This window comes from Sarcophilus harrisii, chromosome 3 (assembly GCF_902635505.1).
Source record: "Sarcophilus harrisii chromosome 3, mSarHar1.11, whole genome shotgun sequence".
Taxonomy (NCBI): domain Eukaryota; kingdom Metazoa; phylum Chordata; class Mammalia; order Dasyuromorphia; family Dasyuridae; genus Sarcophilus; species Sarcophilus harrisii.
In genome coordinates, this window is record NC_045428.1 from 236,657,325 (window position 1) to 236,674,646 (window position 17,322).

Genomic DNA, 17,322 nt, shown 5'->3' on the forward strand with positions numbered 1-17,322 from the left:
AGGAAACTTTTTGCCCTACAGCTGTAACTAAGAAATTTAACTCATGAGTTTTAGTTTGTTTTATTTTTAATGAGATTATTTTAGAAGTTACTGATCAAACTGGGAGACTTACAGCAGGAGTCAAATGTTATAAGAAATCCCATTTCATCCTTTTCACTTCAAAAATAGCACTAAATGTGTCAAATGAAGCAAAAGAAAAAAACTCAACAAAATGTTTGTAATAAAAATTGTCTCCCAGAAAATAAAAAAGATGAAAAGAGGAAATGAATGACAAAAAAATCTCTCCAACATAAAAATAAATATTGAAGAAATACAAGGTACCCAGGAGAGGGCACTGGATAAAAACCCAAGACAGAAGTAGAATGGGGTTTGTGGGGATGAAAAAGGGGAAAGTGGGGAATAACATCAGAAATAAAACTGGATCTATCAGAAGCAATTTAGTCTATGTAATGAATTCAAGAAATAATAATAATAATGTTAATAATTTAGCAATATAGGGTTTGCAAAGCTTTGCAAAAGAGATATGTATATATAAATATCTCTTTTGATCCTTAAAACAGCTCTGTATTATTATTATTATTCCTGTGTTGCAGTTGAGGAAACTAAGGCTAAGAATATTTAAATGACTTGTCCAGAATCATATGTTTAATAAGTTTTTACAAGAGGATTTGGATACAGGGCTTTCTGACTTTTAAGACCAGGAATCAAATCATTTAGAAGCAATATAGACTAGTAGATAGAACTTACCTTATAGTCTTGAAGATTTGAGTTAGAATCTTGCCTCTTATATACTTTCTAAGTGAACTTGGGCAAGTCATTTAACTTCTCAATGCCCAAGCCAACTCTCTAATCCTGTAAGTTGAATACCAAGCCCAATCAAAAAAGAAAGAAAGAAGGATATTAAATTCTGTAAACAGAATTTAAATCATTGAAGGAGAAACCACAAAAAAATGGTGGATTGGGACTAAATTTATCCTGGTTGAAAGATTAAAAGTGGCAGAACAAGAAAAAGAAAATCAGAAATCAAAACAACTGGAAGAAAATTTGGAAACTTTGTGAATGGTAACAGAACCAGAGACTTTTTTTAAAAAATTTATTTATTTTATTATAGCTTATTATTTACAAGATATATGCATGGATAATTTTTCAGCACTGACCCTTGCAAAACCCTCTTTTTCAGTTTTTCCCCTCCTTCCCCCCCACCCCCTCCCCTAGATGGCAGGCAGACCCATACATGTTAAATATGTTAAAGTATATATTAAATACAATACATGTATACATATCCATATAGTTATTTTGCTGCACAAGAAAAATCGGACTTAGACATAAGGTAAAAATAACCTGAGAAGGAAATCAAAAATGCAAGCGGACAAAAACAGAGGGAGTGGAAATGCTATGTTCGTATTCATTTCCCATATTTTTTTCACTGGGTATAGCTGGTTCTCTTCGTTGTTGAACACATGGAACTGATTTGGTTCATCTCGCTGAAGAGAGCCAGGTCCATCAGAATTGATCATCATATAGTATTGTTGTTGAAGTTTATAATGATCTCCTGGTCGTGCTCATTTCACTCAACATCAGTTAATGTAAGTCTCTCCAGGCCTTTCTGAAATCATCCTGCTGGTCATTTCTTACAGAACAATAATATTCCATAACATTCATATACCACAACTTATTCAGCCATTCTCCAATTGATGGGTATCCATTCAATTCCCATTTTCTAGCCACTACAAAAAGGGCTGCCACAAACATTTTTGCACATATAGGTCCCTTTCCCTTCTTTAAGATCTCTTTGGGATATAAGCCCAGTAGTAACTCTACTAGATTAAAGAGTATGTACAGTTTGATAAATTTTTGAGCATATAGAACTAAAGACTTAAAATTATTGATCTGTAAGAAAAAAAATTAATAGAGGCAGAACCATAGATTTTGAATTGGAAGAGACCGTAGAGATTATTTGGTCCAGCAGTTTTCATACTTTTGGATCTCTGAATCTTTTTATACTTTTTTTTCTCCATAAAGTTTTTATTCATTTTAAATTTAAATATGAAGTGAGAAAGAACATTTCCACATTTTCCACATAAGCAGCAGAACATAGAGAATTCAATATAAAACAGTAAATTTTCATTTCAAGAAAACCTATGTAATAAATGCTATACATTGTTCTCAAAACTACCCAGCATTTCTTTTCTTGTTGTTTTTTTTTTTTGTTCTCTGCTGAGAGTACTTTTTACTTTGTTTTCCCTCACTCCATTTGCACTTTTATTAATTTTTCCATAACCCCCATGAGCTTTTGTTTATTATCTATTAATATTTATCAAGATATAAATTAAAGCTGATAAAATTCTAAATATTTAATAATTTAAAATAATAAACTCATAGCATGTTAAAATGTATTATTTTTATGAGAAATAACTTTTACAAAATTTAAAAAAAAGTTGTAAGAAAAGTAGAATTGTGTTATATTTTTGCCTTATAGAAAACATCTGGATTCTGATAAGTCTTTTCTGCATTAAATCTGTTTTGATAAATTGTTTAGATTGGGGTATGTTATATGAAGAAAATCCTTACATAGCCGAAATAGTGAGGAATATTTTAATAGCTCTTCCTATATTTTTGGATAGTTGTCAACACAAATACTCAACCACTGATAGTTTCTTAAACTTAGTTGTAATGTGGGAATCCAAAATCAGATTAATGAACTTTTTGTGTTGTTATCTTGCATTTTCAATGTATCTTTTCCCCATTCATGATTTTGTGATCTTTCACATTAGTCATTTGGAAAATACTGGTTTGCTGAGTTAACCAAATCTTCAAAATGTTGTCACATTTCATTGTATAAGATCAAATAATTATATTGAATAGTATTACCATCTATCCCATCCAGAAAAGTTTTTAAATATGGAAAAACTGTCAAGCTTATGATGGTAGCTATACATTCTCCAAAATCTTATTTTTGATTAAAAGATGAAATATTGTCATTGGTAACAAATACCATTAGTTGTTTTCCTTGCAGTAAAAAGCGTAAACTTTGTTCATTTTTGAGAAAATGTCTTCCAGATAGCCAGGTCTGAATAACTATAGTTTGATGTTTTTCCAAGTAAAAATGTGAAAAAAAGTGACTGGTTCAACTCTTAATTCAAATGGTTGCACAAGTGCTTTTCTTCAAGAACACCATTGTTTTTGTACAGAATAAATGTATTATGTGTACTTCCCATTTCATCAAACAAAATATTAAAAAGACATGTTCAAGAGTTGACTTTTAATAAAATTAACTATTTTTATTGCTTCATTAGGGACATTCTTAAGTGAAACTGGCTTCCTCTCTTCTCCCTCCCCCCACCCCCCATTTGCAAGTGCATGGTGAAGAAGAGTACAATGACTTCTAGTACAGCTTGATGCTCCTGCCTTTATTTAGGCAAAAGTGCCAACAGTTTTATTGACTGCTATTTTTCTACCATCAGTATAATAGAAATAAATATAACTGTTCAAGATAAATCATGAGACTCAAAAACTTATTTAGCACCTTAAACATCCCCCTCGTTTCTTCTCCCTTCCTTACCACCTATTTACTGCCAAACATTTACCTAGAAGATCTGTGATGAATTAGTGCTAAGACTGGATAAATACAAGCAAATCAACAAGTCCAGCTATGCCTGTAGTTTAAACCATTTGTAAGTAAAATTTTGCAGATAAAATTATTGGTCTTCGTGTTTTCAGACTGGTCATGTAGCTTGGGAAAATTCCAGTGTATTTTGTGAGAGAATGAGTGTGACTATTAATACAATTTTGGAAATAGTTTTTATTTCATATAACACTGTACTGTACCATATTTTAGGAATTTGAATTATTGCTAACAAGGTCCAGAATGCAAATTGATAAGAATCCACAGGACACTAGTAGAAATTATTCCTAAATTCCTAAATAAAAAATCCTAAATTAATCCAGACATACTGTTGTCAAAGCTAGAAATTTCACTGATAGGGAGAGTAAGGATCAAAACATCTAGGATAAACTATTATATTAAAAAAAAAACAAAAACAAAACCTAACTAGCACTGAAATGCCAAGAGCTGGGATGTGATAGCGATAATCAAGGAGGTCAGGCTTCAGTTCAGAGTTACTTGTCCCACAAAGTTAAGATTATCTTTTCTTTTTAAAAACTTTTAATTGATAACTTTTGGTTTTGCATCACATTAATTCATGAAAATAAAATCTTCTACTACCCTACAAAGTGAGTTATCCTTTTTAAAAGGGATTGTTATCACACATTGTTATCGATTTGGACATTTTCATGGTGGAAAATGAAGATCTAGGCATCTATTATCTAGGTAGCTCATTGTATAGAGTACAGATGCAGGAAAATCTGAGTCCAAATTCTGCCTCCTTAAGCGAGTCATTACTTTCTCATTTTCCATTTCCCTCATATGTAAGTTGGAGATAAAGACTTGGTAGACTTTAAAATGCAAGTTATTTGCTCTTACCAAGTCCAGCTCTCTAGCCTATTACTCCCATTTTATTGTTGAGGAAATTCAGGCCCAGGGAGCTTAACTGACTTTACTACATTGGTGGTTTCTCATATTATCCTGTATTAGTCATACTAGGAAATTCCTGTGGTATAGTAATTCCATTACATTTACAAACTACATTTGATTTGGCCATTCCCCAATTAGCAGGTACTTTGTAAATTTCAATCAGTACTTACTATGTGCCAGTTATAACATGTAATCCCTTGATGTACTTTCTGAAGGAAACTATCTGGATATTTCCAGAATGTTAAGATCAAATTAAAAACCCACCATAAGTGTATTGATGTGCTTCTTCAGGCTCCCCTTCTTTGTCTACTGCAAAATTTGCTGGGAATGTGATTAAAACTGCATTTATTTAATTAGAATTTTGACTATATTTCCTCAAGAAAAAACACTTTTTTGAAAACCAAATAAGATTATTTTAGGCATTCATACAAAATAAACAAAAATATGGCTAGTACTGTTAACAAACCAATCAATCAAAACTGAATCTTAACACACAGTAAGACAATTTTACATGAAAACATTGACCCATTATTTATAGTTTGTTTTCAACAGAAAAGTCATTGTTTCTTTAATATTCAGTGTGATAGATACATTGATTTTTTTAGGAGAATCTTCAAGGACACAATAGGTGTTACTCCTTTAATAAATACATCAGATTCCATTTGAAAGGGAATTGGAAAAAAAAAATATTGAGGTGGGAAGGGATTTACATAAGAGATAGTTATACAGTTCAACCCTAGGTTTCACAGATGAAGATCAAGCAGATAGGGAAAGGAAAGAGAATGAATGACATGAGCACTCTTGGTCTTAGAAGGGAATCTAAGTCAAAAATTATTTGTTCACAAGTGCATTGACAGATGCAATTTGATACCAACAAAAAGATAAAATTTTTCTCTGTGTTGATAAAATGTTATATTATGCAATGCAATGTCTCAGCCAATTCCAACAAATCAAAAGTTACAATCATGATAATGGATTGAGTTGAATCCACAGTCATAAGCTTTATTAGATAGATAAGGACAGTTTATCTTTTAAAAATACTAACAGTTTTAGTATTAAATAGATATTTATCGATTCCATAGTAACTATTTAAAGAAAGAATGATCTGAAGTGTAAAAAGGCCAGTAAGACAATAGTAGAAAGTAACAATTTGACAAATCAAACCAAAAATAGAGAAAGCTAGAAAATACTGAAAAACTGATATTGAGAGCTTTGGATGTGCATACTAGGCTATGTACATGCAAATTATTTGCATTGTTAGGAAAATTTTAAATAGATATTTTTATAGACCTTTACCCAATAAAATTGTCATGAATGAAGAAAACACAAAAAGATGCAGATCTAAAAAGATCCTAAGAGTGATTTGTGCCATAATGGGTCATAGATCAAGATATAAACACAATTTTTCAAAGTAAACAGTAATAATCCACATTTCAATTTATGGGGCACAACTAAAACTATGTCAATATATATATATCCTTATACATATCCTTAACAATATATTACATATATATATCCTTAACAATTATATTAATGAAAAAGACATTGGGTTGAGTATGTCTTTTTTTTAAAAAATTAGAAAAATTATTAATTTGGACTCAGATTTTCCTGCATCTGTACTCTATACAATGAGCTACCTAGATAATAGATGCCTAGGTCTTCATTTTCCACCATGAAATTAACTTAAACCAGGGGGAAAAAGGAATACAAATATTAGCCATAAAACAATCAAACATTGATTTAAAAAATAAAAACTATCAAAGTTCAGGATATTAGCCAACTTTTGGTTTTTTAAATGCAAAATCAAAACTACCAAAATGCAAAAGGTATCAAAATCAATGAAAAGAAAATAAAATAAATTATCAGTTTTATTACATATTTTTACATATTACATACATACACATTAATTTCACTATTACACATATTTACATGTCAACAAAAGGAAAATTTGAATGAAATGCCTCTAGAAATATGTGAAATATTCAAATTGTCAGAACAGAAAAAGATGACCTAAATGAGTCCATTAAAAACATTGGCCTCTAAACCATCATCCATCAAAACAGTAACAAAATACCATAATATCAGATTGATGGGGAATTTAAAAAAGAAAAAGTTTTCATTATATAGAGGTTAATAAATAATGTTAATAAATATTTATGTATATTTTTAAAAATAGAATAAAGGGTTTAAGTGACTTCGTTAGGGTTACATAATTAGTAGTAAGTGTTAAATGTCTGAGAGTAGATTTAAACTCAGAACTGATGTTCTATTCACTGCACCATCTAATTGCTCCTTTTTTGCTTGTTATTTAAAGAAAACAAGGTATAGGAAGGTTTATTTTTTAATTAGTTTATCTGAACCTAAAAAATATTATTTATAATTTTTTTTTTAAAATCAAAAGCTTTTCCCACTAAGAGCAAACAAAAATGTTCACTTGCACTATTATTATTTTATGTACTTCTAATAATACTAGTTATAGCAATAAGACAAGTAAAAGAAAAAAGTAAGAAATGGTAAAAAAGAGGCTTACATATTTTTGTGGACAAAATGATTGTTTTCTACAAAATCCAAAAAAACCTCAACCATGAGAAAATTAGTGACAAATAGTTATCAGAAAAATGAGTCCACAAAAGTAATTGACTTTATCATGTATCATAAAAACCAATGAAATTGCTAGCAGGCAATAGTCATGTATGCCATTTAAAATAATAACATTTATTAAATATTTGGGAACTAGTAAAATGAAACTCACATGGGACTTTTATGAATTAAACAATTTTCGTGGAAAGGAAGAAGTAATTGGTCAGTTATTTTCATGCTTGGGTTATGCTAGTGAAGATGATAATACTATCCTAGTATATCTGTTGATATAATATATTCATAGAAATAAATTAAATATCAGTATTCAAACACAAGAACAAGAGGTAAGAAATATTGGGTGAAACCACATTAGATATGAGTGAATAATAGATTCCCAAATTATGTCATAATTCAGTAATTTACCAAAATTACCTAATTGGACAAGGTAGTAGTGCATTCATAAGAGAATCACATGCGATAGCAATCTAATGTGTATATCCAAGGATACAATCACTGAAATTCTTCCTAAGTCTTTTGAGAAAACAGTGGTAATCTCATAGAAAAATCTGTATGTAGACTTTCATGTTACACCAGATAGCACAATAAATTTTAATTTAATAGTGATTTAAACATAAAATGTCACTGATAACAATTGAACATTTTGGAATTGGGTTGGGAATGCAAAACACACCAATGCAGATTGTAATATAAGAGCAATTCTCAAATAGTTTAGTGTTTTAAGGATAAAAAAAGGCTGTTGTCAAAAGAAGGAAAAAAAAAACCCATCAACAACCACTTGAAAGGGATTTCAGTTTTAGTAATAGACATCCAAATTAAAACAAGCCTGATTTACCTGAATACCTATACAATTATTACTAGAATATGACGGATCCATTTGCAGGTGGAACTATGAAAATATTGGCATGCTTAATAAACTTCTAGTGGAATTTTGAATTGCTTTGCTCTTTTTGAAAAATATTACAGAATATCACTTTTAAAATGAAAAACTAGAAAGGACCTGCCTCATAATTAGGTTAAATTGTGGTGTGTGAATATAATGAAATAGGATTGTGAAATAAATTATTAATAAAAACAGTTGGACATAGTAACCAAATCTCCAAACTAAAAAGGGCCATAGAGATCACTTATTCTAACCCACTTCTAAATGAAAACCTATTTTTTTAATCTACTCACAGCTGGTAGTCAAAATTCAGTGAAGAGGAATTCACTACTTCCTGAGTCAATCTACTTCACTTTGAGGTAACACTAATTGTTGGGAACTTTTTCTTTATTCAGAATATAACTATGTGACAGTGAATAGGGTGTCAGACTTCATCAGGAAGACTAAAATTCAAATCCTCTTTCGGACACTTATTAGCTGTGCAATTCTGATCAAGTAACATCTCTCTGTGCAGCTTTTCTCATCTCTGAAATGGGGATAACTATGGCACTTTCTCCAGGTGATTGTTAAGTTCAAATGAGATAATGTGTAAAGTTCTTTGCAAACCTTAAAATACTATGCATATGTTAACTATCTTGTTATTCAAATATATTTCTAATCTCATTGATCCTATTCTCTCCAGCAAGTCAGTAATTCTTGTAAGATGAAGGACACTTCAACTAATGTAGTGGCATAGTGAACTGAGAGAAGGGAATGGATATAAAAAATGGGGAGGAGGAATCAACAAGACTTGTTAACTGCTTAGATGGGTATAATATTGAGAGCAAATAGTCTGCCTTCAACAGAAATATTTTTGCAGACGGCAAAGGCTTAAAGAAAAATTAGTGGTTGTATGATATGGTTGTGGAGTTTGAGATACTTGTGAGATTTACAGAGTTAACAGGGTCAAATGAAGTTTGTTGTCCTTTTGAATTCTTAATGAGAATTACCTGGGCATATTTATAGTCAGTGGGAAAACTAGCACAAAGAAAAGGGGAAATCACTATGATATGTGATAATTGTTGTGTTGGAAAATATGATTAGACCACAACTACAGCATTACTGTCAGTAATAGTAAGATGATAAATTACTACTTAATGACATAAAAGCAGAATTTTATTTGTGATATCCAAAAATGCTGATCTACATTGTTAACCTGCTGTTGTATTTAAAAATCATTAACAATTTCATAAAAGAAAAAATTGTATTTCCAAAAATTGTACTTTTATAAAATTTAAATTCATTGTTAATTGCTACTGATTTGCAGTTAGATTTCCCTATTTTGTAGAGGCAGTCTTTAACCCTGAAAATTTGTGTGCCGTGTAAATAAATCGAATGTAAATTTACCACCTCAGTGGAAAAATACCTAAAAGCCCATTTTTCACTAATGAGGTATTCATAGCATTGATTAGAGTATAAAGTATAAAGAATGAAGAAGGGTAAGCTTTTAGTATCATTACAGAGTTTGAACTAATCTACAAACTAATTATAGTCTATAGTCTACAAATCAATAGAATTAAAAATAGACTATAATCTGTAGTCTGCAAAAGAGGCTGGCTTTACACTATCCCTGACAAATGGTCATCTGACTTAGAGAAAAAAGGCACTCATTACAGAAGTAGTCCATTCTACTTTTATAGTTCTTTGGAACTATTTAAAGTTTTGGAAGCTTTTTGTTATTTTGAGTTGGAATCTGCATCTTTGCAACTTTTTCCTATAGCTCCTAATTCTACTTTTGGAGGCTAATGATAACAAGTGTAATTCTTTTTCTAATTGAAAATCTTTTTAATGCCTTAAGTCTGTCACCATGTTCCCCTTAAATCTTCTCTTCAAGCTAAATATTCCCAATTTCTTCAACCAGTACTCTTACTGTATGATTCCAAGACCTTAGGATTATTGTTTTCTTCAATTGATATACCATGGTTTTCTTATTATTGCCTAAGGCTTCCTTACATTTTTTTTTTTTAATCAGGCATCTCATTGTTGAGCTTGTACAAACTAATGCCTAAATATTACTTAAAACCTCTACAGTTAACTTTATAAACATAAGTGTAAAGCTTTGCATTTATAGTCAGGAGGCAACATAGTAGAGTAGAGGAGACTTGGTTCAGATCTCACTTATACTACTTACTAGCCATGTGATTGATCAAATCATTCAACATCTCTGGGCCTGACTTTCCTCATCTGTAAAATGAGAGAATTGGATCAGATGAACCCGAGGTCCTTTCTAGTTCCAAATCTTTAAAAGTATGATCTGATTTTAAGTCATCTAACCTGAGTAGAGCACAATAAACTCCACTCGTTAATGTTCTCTTCAGTTCTAAGGGTCCTATTGGAAATGTCTAACCTGACTAGAGGAACACATAAGTGAGGGGGAGAAGGAAAGCTACACAGTAGATATCTTTGGTTGTCTAAAGGCTGCTAGATAGCACAGAGTCAGAAAAATATAAGTTCAAATCTAGCCTCAAACAATTAAATTACTATGTGACCTGGGCAAGACACTTAAACTCTCTTTGCCTCAATTTTCTCAGTAGTAAAATAGTGATAAAAGCACCTATTTTGACTGTGAACAAGTCACTTCTTTCTGCTTCCTTTTTCTCAATTGTAAAATGGGAGGAAATAATATTTTCTACCTCACAGAGTTGTGATGATTGAGGTTATTTATAAAGCATTTAGCATGGTAGTATGGAACATGGTAGGTACTTAATAAATACTTATTTCTTTTTGCCTCCCACTCTTTCAAGTATTTGAAAATTGTCATGTAAAGGAAAAGGAAAACTCTTCATCAAGAGGCAGAACTGATATCAAGGTGTGGAAGTTACAGAGAGGCAAATTTAAGTGTGAGATAAGGGGAAAAAAACTCAGTAAAAATTAGAGCTGCCAATTCATTTATTTAATTGAGAGTAGACAAGTAATCTTAATATTTCTTTACTCATCTTGGATTTCAATTTCCTATTGACCAAAGAGTGCTGGATTTAGTGTCAGACAATCTAGGTTCAAACTCTGCCTTTTCTATTTACTACTGCTGTCCATGGACTCTAGAGAAATTGCCTGGGAACATAAAAGTTAGTGACTGGAATTGGACTAGATTTTAGTCTCTTTGACCCAGTCTAGTACTTTTCCTTTTATATATATAAGACTTAGAGAACTGTAATTCTTTTGAAAAAAATCTCTTTAGTTAATCAAGCATTGACAGACACAGTCAAACTTACTCTGTGTCAAGCACTGTTCAGGGGACAAAATGACAAAAGTGAAATACTTCTTGCTCTCTAGAACCTTATATTCTATTGGAGGAAATAGAATATATTTATATAAGCATGAATAAAAAAAATCAAGGTGATGGGGATATTTATAATAGTAAGCATTTACTAAGTGCTTACCTTGTACCAAAGACTCAACTAAGTGCTGGAGATACAAAGAAAGACAAAAGACAGTCCTTATTTTCACAAAGTTCAGTATAATAGAGGAGACAACATGCAAGCCACTATGTACAAACAAGCCATATACAGAGTAAATTGTTGATTATACACTGGGGAAGTACTTGCATTAAGTCCAATCAGAAAAAGCCCTAGGCATAGGAAGAGCCAATCTGAAAGTAAAGCAGAAATATGTTTGGTAAATGTTAACAACCAGTTCTCTGGTAGGGTAAAAAGTGTGCCTGACATTTTAAAAGTTTGATATGCATAATTAAGATTTTCTCCATAACTGTAAATCTAGATAACAAAACAACAAATCAAGAACTGATTTATAATATTTTCCAATTTCTGGAAATTTTTACATTGTACATTTAATAATTAGCCTGCCAATACAAACTGGCTAGTTCTAGTATGTCACTAAAATGGAGCTTCTTGTGCAAGGAACAGCAAGGAGACCAATATCATTGCATCTTAGTAAGTTAAGAATGGAAAAGTAGGAGAGATTAGGTTGTGACAGAGTTTGAATGCCAAACAGATGATTCAGCTTCAGTTATGAAGTTGAAAAACAGTTACTGGATCTGACTGCATAGAAAGGGGTGCAATGGTTAGACCTGTGCTTTTGAATGATCAGTTTAGCTCCAGGGAGGCCAATCTGAAGTGGCAGTGTCAGAGGAATGAGGGGGGCATATGTGAAAAATGTTAATAAGATAAAATAGATGAACATATCCAACACATTAATGTAGGAGGGTTAGAAAAATGAGTCAGAGATGATAACTAGATCGATAACCATTGTGATGGGAAAGATGATATCCTTAACAAAAATAGGGATGTTCAGAAGTAGAGGGGATTTAGGAAGAAGATAATAAATTTGATTTTGCATTTGTTGAGTTTAGATGTTTATTGGAAATGCAGTTAGAGATATCGGATAGACAGTTAGATATGCAAGACTGGAAGTTAAGGCTGAAAAAGTAGATTTGAGAATCATCAGAATAGATGATCATTAAGTCTATGTTTTTAATGTGAGCTGATGAGATCATTAAATGAAATAGTATAGAAGGAAAGAAGAGGACCCAGGTGAAAACCCAGAGATATCCTCCTCTAGGATACAGCTTTGCTGTATCCTAAAATGAAGACATTTTAAAATGTCTTCTCACAGAAATTAGTCATAAAAGATATCTTAGCTAAAGAACAATAGCAAATGGGGATGAATAGATCAAGTGAGGGGATTTTGAAGATGGGGAAGATATGGGTATATTTGCAGGTAGTAGTAAGGAAACAGCCAGGTAGTCAAGGAGATCGTGGAAATAAGTAAGAATGGGGATGTGAGAGGGAACAGTTTGCTAGAGAAGGCAAGATGGAATGGAAGCACTTGTTCATATGGAAAACTTAGCCTTGGTGAGAAAGGCCACTTCCTTTTATGAGACGGGTAAAAGAGCATATAGTAACAGAGAATACTGGAATGATATAAGTTGAGGAAGAAGATAGAAGGACTTGATAAATGGCCTAGATTTTTTTTTTCCCCCAGTAAAATTTGAAGCAAGGATATCTGTAGAGAGGGAGGGTAATTCCACTGGAAGTTTGAGGAGAGATACAAAGGTTTAGAAGAGCCTCTGTAGTAAAGTAGCACCTAGAAGAACCAGGGAAGACTCCAAATAGAAGGCAGTAGGAGGTAGAAAGGCATGAATGACAGCCAGTGCAAAAGCAAAGAGATGGGTAAGATGGAGTACTATATAGTAAGAAAATCAAAAGTTTGTCAGTTTTGTCTCAGAGGTATTTTCATCCTTAAATGAAATTGCAAATCCTTAAGTTCTGTATAATTGCCAGTTATTATTAACCTATAGTTTTCAAGCCTCTAGTTCAGTGATAACAGACATTTTAAAATGTATGCTTTCATCTATTTTCTTACTCTCTATACTCTAGATTCCAACTTAATTGCCAACTCCAATAGTTTTTTTTTTTTTTTTTCTTTCACCCATCCTTATCCTTCTTGCAGCCTTTTACTGAGGCTTCTCTCTGGGTTTTCATGACAATACTCTCTTAATTCTCCTTCTACCTGTCTGAGCCTTTTACTGCCCAGCTGCTTGTGTACAACCATATACATACAACTATACAACCAAACAGGAGTGTACAAATAAATTTCAGGGGTTGAGGGATGGGGGAATGTATGCACATACTTTTTAAAAGTTTAATCTGCATTATTAGCACATTTTTAAGTGTAGGTAATCAATAAAAACAATGAATTAATACCAGTTTTGTAGTGACTATTCACACTAAAAATTTAACAGTTGTTCACATTCATGCCAGAGCTGGCTTCTAGTACACCTCTAGTTTGGACAGAAGAGGGTAGGAAAGGTAAATAATGTATATTTAAAGCTGCAAGGGCAGTTGGGAGGATAGGTTTGGTATCAGTGCTAAAAAGTTTATGTTTGATCTTAGGGGCAACAGAGAGACATTGGCTTTGTGTAAGAGAGTAATGTGATTAGACCATTTCTTCTAGAAAATCATTTAACAGCTCTATGGAGGATAGATTGAAGTGAGGTAAGACTAGTCAAGGAAATTAATTAAGAGATTAGCAAGAAGTTCAGAAAGAGATAAAAAGAAAAGAAATTTGGTTATTTGGCTAATTATATACTTTTGCATTAACATATACTTGTAAAACTTAATAAAAAGTCAAGTTTCATATGCAGTCTTCTGTTAGTGTATTGAAATACGCATTTTTTTTTGCGCATACCCTTTGATCCAGCAGTGTTTCTACTGGGCTTATATCCTAAAGAGATCTTAAAGGAGGGAAAGAGACCTACATTTGCAAAAATGTGACAGCACTTTTTGTAGTGGTAAGAAATTGGAAACTGAGTGGATGTCCATTAATTAGAGGATGACTGACTAAGTTATGGTGTATTAATATTATGGAATATTATTGTTCTAAAAGAAACGACCAGCAGGATGATTTCAAAGAGGTCTGGAGAGACTTTCATGAACTGATGCTAAGTGAAATGAGCAGAACCAGATCATTGTACATGGCAACAAGGTGATTATATGATGATCACAACTCTGATGGATGTGGTTCTTTTCAACAATGAAATGATGGAGGCCAGTTCCAATGATTTTGTGATGAAAAGAGCCATCTACACCCAGAGAGAGGACTGTGGGAACTGAGTATGGATCACTACATAGTATTTTCACACTTTTTGTTTGCTTGCATTTTATTTTCTTTATCAATTTTTTTTCCTTTTTGATTTCATTTTTCTTGTGCAGCAAGATAATTGTATAAATATGTATATTCATATATTGGATTTAACATAACATTGGATTTTTACCATATTTAACATATATTGGATTACTTGCCATCTAGAGGAGAAGGTAGGGAAAAGGGGGGGGGGGAATTGGTACACAAGATTTTGCAAGGATTAATATTGAAAATTTATACATGCATGTGTTTTTAAAATAAAAGGCTTTAATAAAAAAAATAGTAAATTTTAAAAAAGAAATTTGCATTTTAAAAAATAGTTCATTTCATAATTAGGGGGAAATGAAGATTATTGCCAAAATCCAGAGAAGAGGTAAAAAGGCACTGAATTAATGTGTTTATATGAGTAGAAAAAACAGACATGGTGCAAGATACATGCAATTAGAAATGACAATAAGTAGAAAATGCAAATAAAGAATAAAAAGGCACTGAATTAATGTATTTATGTGAGTAGAAAAAACAGACATGGTGCAAGATACATGCAATTAGAAATGACATTAAGTATAAAATGCAAATAAAGAATAAAGAGTACAAGTGTGAGTGTCTTGGACAAGGATATTTACCTCATCAGAAAAATGGAAATTCAGAAGAGAGAGATGTTTTGGGGGAAAGAGAATAAGTTTTGGACATAATGAGTCTGAGATGCCTTTAGTTCAGAATGTCTTGTAGGCAATTATTGATGTGAGACTGAAGGGAAGGAGAGAGATTAGGATTGAATATATACTTATGTAAGTCATCTACCTAGAGATGATAATTAAACCCATGGGAGCTGATTAGGTCACCAAGGGAGAGAATTATAAAGGGAATAGAAGCGTAAATTATGGAGGCAAGGGAAATTGGCAATTTCAAATGAAAAGAAGAGATAGAATGAGAATTAAGCAAAGGCTATTTAATTTGTCAACTAAGAAGTTAAATTTGGAGAAAGTAATTTTGATTGAGTGTTAAAGTTAGAATCTAGATTGTAAATGGTTGAAGAATGAGAAGAAAGGGAATGGAAGCAATATGTATAGACATCATATTATGGTACATTAGCTATGAGAAAGAAGACAGATAAAGATTAATCAAGATTCTAGTGAGGATTTTTCAAGGTAGAAGAGACTTGGATATTTGTAAGTAGGAGGAAAAGAAACCAGTTAATAAAGAGAGCTTGATCGATCATTGCAGTGTGATACAATAGAGAGAGCATCAGATTTGAAATTGCAGAAATTGAGTTTGAATTTTGGATCTACACTTACAACATTTCTGGCTTCTCTGAGATCCCTTGTAGCTCAAAATATATGTTCCTAACATTTAGGATTCTTTTCTCTTAATATTTACTTCAGCAATTAAAAAGTATTTTTGCATAAAAATTAAATGTTGTAATATTCCTCAATTAAAGTGAAAAAAAAATTATGGTAACATTTTATTATTCTATCCTTATATCAAGTTGGATCCAGACAGAAGTTTATTTGATCAAGGAGTAAAGACTGATGGAACTGTTCAACTTAGTGTACAAGTCATCTCTTATCAAGGTTAGTATTTTTTGTTTTCAACTAAAATGATATATTAAATAATTATTATATGTCGGGCATAGTCCTGATTATTAAATATTATTTTAACTGTATCACTTGGCTATTTAGCAATTGTTTTACAAATTAGAGCTTATTGCTTATTATAGTACTTAATTTTTTCATAGAATATGAACTTATGCTTTAGTTTTAATAATTTATATTTAACTGAATTTTGATTATGTCAGAGAAACTTAAAAAAAACCCAACTCTTTGGTGAATTCATTTTTACACAGTAGATCAATGATGTTTCTAAAGTACAAATCTGACCATGTCATCCCTCTTCTCAATAAAGTCTCCCTTTCATTTCTAAGTTTAACTACAAAATTTTTTTTGGTGTTCAGAGTCCTTCATGACTGCCTGCCTCCCACTTTTCCAAATCTTTTACATCTTACATCTCTCTCTTGTAACACACTCTTCCATCCAGTAACACTGGCCTCCTTAGTGTTCCTCAAACAAAGAACTTCATCTCTCAGTTCTGATAATTTTCACCAAATATCTTCCATACCTAGAATGCTTTTCCTCCTCATTTCTGCTTCCTAATCTCCCTAACTTCCTTCAGGTAGAAGAATCCCTTTCAAAGAAAGCTCTCCTTATCTACCTTGATTCTAATCCCATCTCTTTGTTGATTATTTCCAATTTATCCTATATACCAGACTGTACATGGTTGCTTTCAAGTTATCTGTCATTAGACTGCAGGTTCCTTGAGAGCAGGGACTATTTTTTGTCTTTCTTTGTATCCCCAGTGCCCTAATACATAGTATATACTTAATATTTCTTTATTGACTGACTCTTTATTGACTAGCTAAGTCAATGTTATGTGTGTTTTAATGTGAATTACTTTAGGTAATTTAGTGATTATTTTAGATAATTGGACAAAAATCATATCACTGACTGAGGTTTGATTAATGAATATTAAACAATTGGTCATTATTTCTGTCTTCCTTGACAATTTTCTGAAAAATGAAGATACTCAGTAATTCTATCAGAAGACTAAGAACCATTGAAGGCTTAATTAAATGGGATTTGAATATGTTCTAGGAAGTCATAACTTTAAA

At 31.8% G+C, this 17,322-nt stretch overlaps 1 protein-coding gene across 2 annotated transcripts in view; it reads left to right on the forward strand.

Moving 5' to 3' along the window:
- GABPA (GA binding protein transcription factor subunit alpha) overlaps window positions 1-17,322 on the forward strand; it is a 53,875-nt gene that overhangs the window by 18,729 nt on the left and 17,824 nt on the right. For both annotated transcript variants that reach the window (XM_031959234.1, XM_031959233.1), the window contains exon 4: window positions 16,144-16,228. In XM_031959234.1, coding sequence (XP_031815094.1) covers window positions 16,144-16,228 — 85 coding nt within the window. The remainder of the gene's footprint in view (window positions 1-16,143; window positions 16,229-17,322) is intronic.